The sequence below is a fragment of the Schistocerca piceifrons genome, chromosome 8 (assembly GCF_021461385.2).
Source record: "Schistocerca piceifrons isolate TAMUIC-IGC-003096 chromosome 8, iqSchPice1.1, whole genome shotgun sequence".
NCBI lineage: Eukaryota > Metazoa > Arthropoda > Insecta > Orthoptera > Acrididae > Schistocerca > Schistocerca piceifrons.
Genome location: NC_060145.1, coordinates 336,276,027 through 336,282,926, shown reverse-complemented (window position 1 = coordinate 336,282,926; position 6,900 = coordinate 336,276,027). Strand labels below are relative to the sequence as shown.

General features: G+C 39.8%; 1 protein-coding gene across 1 annotated transcript in view; it reads left to right on the top strand.

The window, feature by feature from the left end:
- The first annotated feature begins 599 nt into the window (after positions 1-599).
- Positions 600-6,900, top strand: part of LOC124711800 (tryptophan--tRNA ligase, mitochondrial) — a 73,407-nt gene continuing 67,106 nt past the window's right edge. The window contains exons 1-2 of the mRNA XM_047242023.1: positions 600-838; positions 1,260-1,424. Coding sequence (XP_047097979.1) covers positions 725-838; positions 1,260-1,424 — 279 coding nt within the window. The 5' untranslated portion in view covers positions 600-724. The remainder of the gene's footprint in view (positions 839-1,259; positions 1,425-6,900) is intronic.

Sequence of the window (6,900 nt, the reverse complement as noted above, 5' to 3'; positions counted from 1 at the left end):
AACACAGTGAGGCTGCATTACTCGTGGTACAGTATTTTACAGAACAGTAAACACGTTATGCCTAGTGCAATGTTTCACAGAATGTTAATCAAGTAACCTTATACTAAGCGTTCTGATTCTCTTTTAATTCATGAGTTTGATATGTTACAAATATTGTCAGTGTTCTATTGGAATTTAAGTAATTTATAGTCAAAATCGAGGTATCTACTACGACAACTAAAAATTTGGTGCGAGTTTTACTACTACTCTGAAGCGTTTTTCAAGTTATGGTTGCTAAGAAAGTTCGACAGTAGTGTTAATTTACGATAAATATAGACAATATACACTCCTATTAAAAGAGAGAACTAGCGTCACACGATGTGCTACTTATTCATATTTGCACAGAGCAGAGATCTGCGCAAACAGATCGTTGCGTGTGGACGGGCCTTTACAGTGATTTATTGCATGCACAGACATATGTGCAAATATCTGCCCTGGCAGTTCGTTGCGGGTGTATGGGAATCACTCGTGCGTGTCGGGGTCGAAGTAAAACGATCGACTGCAGGTGATATCGCTTGCGATCAGCCACTCTAGTGAATGTTCTATCGATTAGTTGACTGTGTAATTATTTCGAGAGTTGCTGTTTCCGTGCTTTCGGCAAGTGGTGGCGGGTTGTGTGTGTTGAAGTGGAAGTAGCTGTATAGCAAAAGAGGGGACACAAAGTAAAGGCAATGTTATTTAGATAATGATTCTTACGAGAAATTTTGTGTTTAAGTTGATATGTTTTCGTCCGTACACTGTCACAGTTGACAAGGGACAATTTTACTTTACGCAGTGCAGGTTGTTTGCTTCCAAAAAGGCGCGTAAGGGTATTTATTACTGTATTATTTTTTTGTGGCATGCTATAGTATATAATGTATTGTTTCAGCAATACGTTGTGCATAGCGCAAGAATTTCCATTTGTGGTGACGTGTAAACGCAAACATGTGCACGATTAATACGTGCTGTGAAAAATTTGCCGGTTTGTGACACATCGTTTTGATATGTAGAAAAAAATGTTACATATAAGAAGACAACGATAAAACAGTGGAAATAAAAGAATTTGGTAACGGTAACATATGGAGCAGCATTTTCTCTCCAACAGTTGAGATGGACAAGAGATGTTAAATGACCAGTATTATGTTTGAGAATTGTATGAGACACAGGGCCACTAGTGCTTGAACTGTTGTGCTTATGTCATTCCCAGCTATCTATTAAGATTCTTGTGACGTTTGTTTTAGGAGCCAGAATGCCCAGAGCAGCGAGTATTTTCTGGAATACAACCAACAGGTGCAATCCACTTAGGGAATTATTTTGGTGCTATTCAGAAATGGGTTGAACTTCAAGATGGAGGCTGGAAAACTATATTTAGCATTGTGGATCACCACGCGATGACTATCCCACAAGTAAGTACTGAAGCTGTTTTTTTTTTTTCTGTCCATACTTGCCATGTAGTGTGGCATGTTGGATGGGTGACTGAATATCAGTCATCATACTGCTCCTACAGATTTTTTTCTGTCGCCTCCTACCCCCCCTCCCCCCAACTCTGACTGTGATTTGCATATGTTTAAAGCGGAATAACTGAACATTGTGGTACCACCCTTCAGCTTTGATCAGTAACTGCAAGAAACCTATATTTCGAGCTCTACAGTGTTGCAAACATGACGTCATCCATTACAAATTCGAACACAAAAATAAAACAATAATGTGAATTATGTGGTTTTGGGCAGGTCAAGCTAAGAACATGTCAATACTGATAATGAAGACATTAATAAACATATATGTACTCGAAAATCTAACAAACGCAATCCTCAATAATAAAGAAAAACACTGGTCTTGGTAATTTCACTTGATCTATATAGATGGCAGTACATGATACCATGAACCAACACATTGTGCCAAAACCTGGTACTGTAAATTTCTCTTGATCTATACATCACAAATGAAATCCATGATACCATAAAACCACAAACAACTCTACAAATATCATATCAGACACTTCATTTGACCCACATAACTACTGGAGTATGTGATATTGCAACACCTGAACTTAGTCTTACACCTTATATCAAAAACCTAACCACACTAAATTAGGTAAAACAAACTACCTACCATCCCAGCATAATTACATACAACTGACAGCACAATCGAAAAATTCATTAAAAAAAATTGAATTCACACCAATTTTGAAATACAAGACACACTTAGATTTGCACATAAACACTCAGACCTTACATATTAAATATACATACTTCACTTACTGGTCTGAGATGGAATGACTTTGGTCAATCCCATATCCTCTTAAGAAACATGACACTTCATGGGAAATACGGAAGTGTCCGATCCCACCCGTCTGCTTTGACCCATGACGTACGTCACAAATATGGCGGAAACAAAAACACACGCACTCACTTTCCACAAGAAGCCTAATGACACTACCAGGACAAGCGCGGGAAATGGGATGTTTTGGGTGGGGGGCAAACTAAATATAAACAAATTTAGATGCCTTGCATAGCTACAACGTGTAAGTGAAGACAGCCATGCATGAATACCCACCCACCTCCCCAGGGGTCGTAACCCCTGAAACCCATAGAAGATGCTTCAGTAGCTGATTAGTGTTTTTTGTCTTTTTTTTTAAAAAAAAATCTCACGGGATAGAACGAACAGATCAGAAAGATAAATATAATAAACTAAAACAGGAATTGGAGGAAACAGATAATTAAAATAAGTAATAAGTGTTTTTAAATTACAAAAAAAATCTCACGAGATAGAACGAACAGATCAGAAAAGTAAATAAAAAAAGATAAAACAGAACTGGAGACAGCCACACTCAAACCAAACTCCGCACCGTCATGACGTCACACATGACAACACCCTTACGTCACGGGTCAAAGCCGACGCGTGGGATCGGACGCTTCTGTTGACCCCTAATTGCTTACAGTACATGAAGTGGGGTCGAAATAAGCGTCCGATCCCACGCGTCGGCTTTGACCCGTGACGTAAGGGTGTTGTCGTGTGTGACGTCATGACGGCGCGGAGTTTGGTTTGAGTGTGGCTGTCTCCAGTTCTGTTTTATCTTTTTTTATTTACTTTTCTGATCTGTTCGTTCTATCTCGTGAGATTTTTTTTTTAAATTTAAAAACACTTACTACTTATTTTAATTATCTGTTTCCTCCAATTCCTGTTTTAGTTTATTATATTTATCTTTCTGATCTGTTTGTTCTATCCCGTGAGATTTTTTTTTTTTTAAAGACAAAAAACACTAATCAGCTACTGAAGCATCTTCTATGGGTTGCAGGGGTTACGACCCCTGGGGAGGTGGGTGGGTATTCATGCATGGCTGTCTTCACTTACACGTTTTAGCTACGCAAGGCATCTAAATTTGTTTATATTTAGTTTGCCCCCCACCCAAAACACCCCATTTTCCGCGCTTGTCCCATTAGTGTCAATAGGCTTCTTGTGGAAAGTGTGTGTGTGTGTTTTTGTTTCCGCCATATTTGTGATGTCATGGGTCAAAGCAGACGGGCGGGATCGGACGCTTCCATATTTCCAAACTGTGTGTGTATTTCCTCTCTTCAGTTAGTTTGCGCATGTTGTGATAGGTGACATCATACATGTGTAGCAAATAGAGAGAGAACAGAACACTAGCAATGTTTGTATGTTTCTTTATTTTGTTTTGAAACCTAGGTGCAGTAATGAACTGACAAGAAGTTGGGCAAACGTGCGGCGGCTGCGCAGTGGCCGGTAGCGCAGTTGCCTGTAACCTAGTGTTGTCGTGTAAAGCCTAGTTTACATGATGACACTAGGCTGCAGGCAACTGCGCTACTGGCCACTGCGCATTTGCGCAACTCGTTAGTGAAACTAAACACTTTCAAGGTGTTGCAACTTTGGCGACACTAGTTGCACGAGGTTTTGAGGTTATGTGTGTTCGTAGATTGTAGACAAACTGAAATATGAGGTGTGGGACGGAGAATAATGTTCGCTTTTTGGATATCTATGCTTTGCATAGGTGGGATTTCAGTGGTGCTGATTACAAAAATAATCAACATATTGCTGCCACTGAGTCCGTTATGTGTGATCATAACGTAGATGGTTTGACAATATCTGAGCTTCAGGGCAAAATTTATTGAGTTAGGAGCACATATACAACTGAATTAAGAAAAATACAAGCAAGTGTAATTCTAGCTGTGGCAATGCTCTCGTCTACAAGACTGAAATCCCATTGTTCAATTTGGCCAACTCTTTGTTAAGCAATATTGTTGACAGGAGAGAAGGCTATACAAATTCAAGAAGCTGCCTTCTGTATTCAATATTCATCTATTTAAAATGTCGCTGCAGTGCTCCTTTTTCACATATGTCAGGATTTTGAAATATTGCCCATGTTCAGATCTATCTTCAAGAGAGTAGTTTGCAAACCATTTTCTTCTTAATGCAGCCTGATACGAATAATTATTGCTGTTAATGTCAATAATTATTTCTGTTAATGTTAATAACTGCTGGTGTTAATGAAAAGGCGTCATCACCAACTACAACTGCGTCTTATAGCATGACGAGTGTTCTCGATTGTAATGCATGCAATGTGATATGTAATATCAGCTCTGGTGAAAGTGCTTCATGCACGATTTCAGCAAGGGTGCTGAACAACAGAGCTGATGTCTTTCCTTCATCCAGTCACGAGTCATAACACGTTTCTTATTTTTTTCTTGTGCAGTGATTCCACGCAAAAAGCTTTAACTCCATCACAACTCGTGCATCGTGTTGCTACCAAAACTTTCATTTCAGACACGACTCAGGGACCCACAAAACGACGAAACTGAAGTGTATACTGGTGTTGCCGTGTCTACAGTCACATATGAAACCATTTGCTTGCAACTCATTCCACGGAACGAGTAGCGCAACCCAATGTCGTCGTGTAAACTAGGCTGTACTTTCAAAGGAAATTTCCTTTTACACAAAATAATGTACAATGAATTTCTTAAATCACAGAGTGTTTGACTCTTATTTAAAAATCAACTCTTTGAGGACGAGCCATTTAGAAGAATTTCGAGCCCAGATCAGACATTTATCGTTATTAAACATTTTACTGGCACATTTGTATGATGTATCTTAAAGTGTAACATGTGCATAAAGAACAACATTATATGTGCAAGCTTAACTTCTCTTGCAGCATATTAATCTATAGGTAGTGGTGAGCGAGCGAGTTAATTACGACAATAATCACTCGCACTCCCATCACTTACTATGAATATTTTTACTCTCGCAGTGTATACACAATGCATGTAGCATGAGCGCGTACTACAGAGAACTGATCTGGCTTAGATATGTTGTTCTCGCTGTGGTAGGATATCGATACTTTTAGGGGGTGAGCCAGTGGTTCTAGATCCCCACAAATCTTAGAGACCAATATTATATGTGAAAACTTTGCTTTTCTTGTAGCAACAATATGTATATTAATGTAATCCATTAACTTTTCCTATTTGTGTGTTCACGCAACTTAACGGTGATGCTATTCACTGAGTAAATCACGTGTTGTGTACTTTGAATATCTGCTGCCATCGTCTGGCGAGATCACATGACATGAGCTATCACTGGCTTACAAAAGAGCATTGCAGTCTCGATTTTAATGCTTCAGAAAGTAACATGCGGTGTTTGGTGGAATTTGGATTTATACTTTTGTAATACAAAAATATACAGCGTACATGTTGTTGTACATCAAAGATCTTTCCAAAATGTGATTATTATTTTTTTCCTTGAGTTTCATTTTCTAAAGTGCTGAGAAATTCTACGCTGGTGTATAAAACCATAGCCATTCAAAGGATTGATAACTTGTACACTTCCGAGAGGAAGTATGCTGTCACTTACCACGGAAAAGTGTATTTTCACCCAGGAGAAAATATATTTTGTAACAAGTAAATCAGGGAATTTTTTTCCTTTTCCACGTACACACCCTGGACCATATCTGGCAATAATAGAGGCCTGACAAACGATGGGGCATGTTGTGAATGATGTCCTCAATCTCATGTTGAGGCAGTAACACCTAGTCTTTCTGCAGCACTGCTTGCAAGTCTTGGAGAGTGGTTGGTGGATGCTGATGTGATGCAGCCTTTGTCCCTAGTGTATCCGACATGCTCTGTGAGATTCAGATCGGCAGAGCGAGCAGGCTGTACCATGCGTGCAGTATATTCTGTTTCCAAGAAAACATCAACCACACTTGCTCTGTGAGGTTGAGCATTATCGTCCAGAAATACAAAATCTGGGCCCACAGCACCTCGCAGCAACTGCACGAGGTCCCAAGACCTCGTCGTGATACCTAACAGAAGTTAAACCTTGCCGATTTAACTGTACAATTTCATGAAGATATGTTTGAGTGGTTAATCCCTGCCCACACCATTTGGAATCACCCTCGATATCGGTGTCTTTCCACGATGGTTGGGTCCTGGAATCATGTTCTACAATCCCTTCAGATGCAATTCCATTAAGAGTCATTGTCCTGACCAAATCAGGACTCATATTGACCCACTGTTCGAGGTACGCAAGCGGTAGGTCTCCAACAATAAAGAACACTCTGCCAAAGCCTTCTGTACACCGTTTGTCTCACTACAACACATCCAATGTATGCTTTGAGGTCAGATGCCATTTGCCATGCAGTACTAAAGCAGTATTGTCATACACTTACGTCCAAATGATGGTTTTCTCTTTCTGATGTTACAAATGGTCAGCCCTGCCCTGGTCTTCATGAAACAATTTCGATCTCTCTAAACTGTTGCCACATCCAGTAAACAACAGAACGAATCACATTAAGCCATTGGGCGACATCAGTTTGTGACTGTCCTGCTTCCATTCCTCCCATGGACTTCCACCACAAAGAGCCTGATCAGTGTC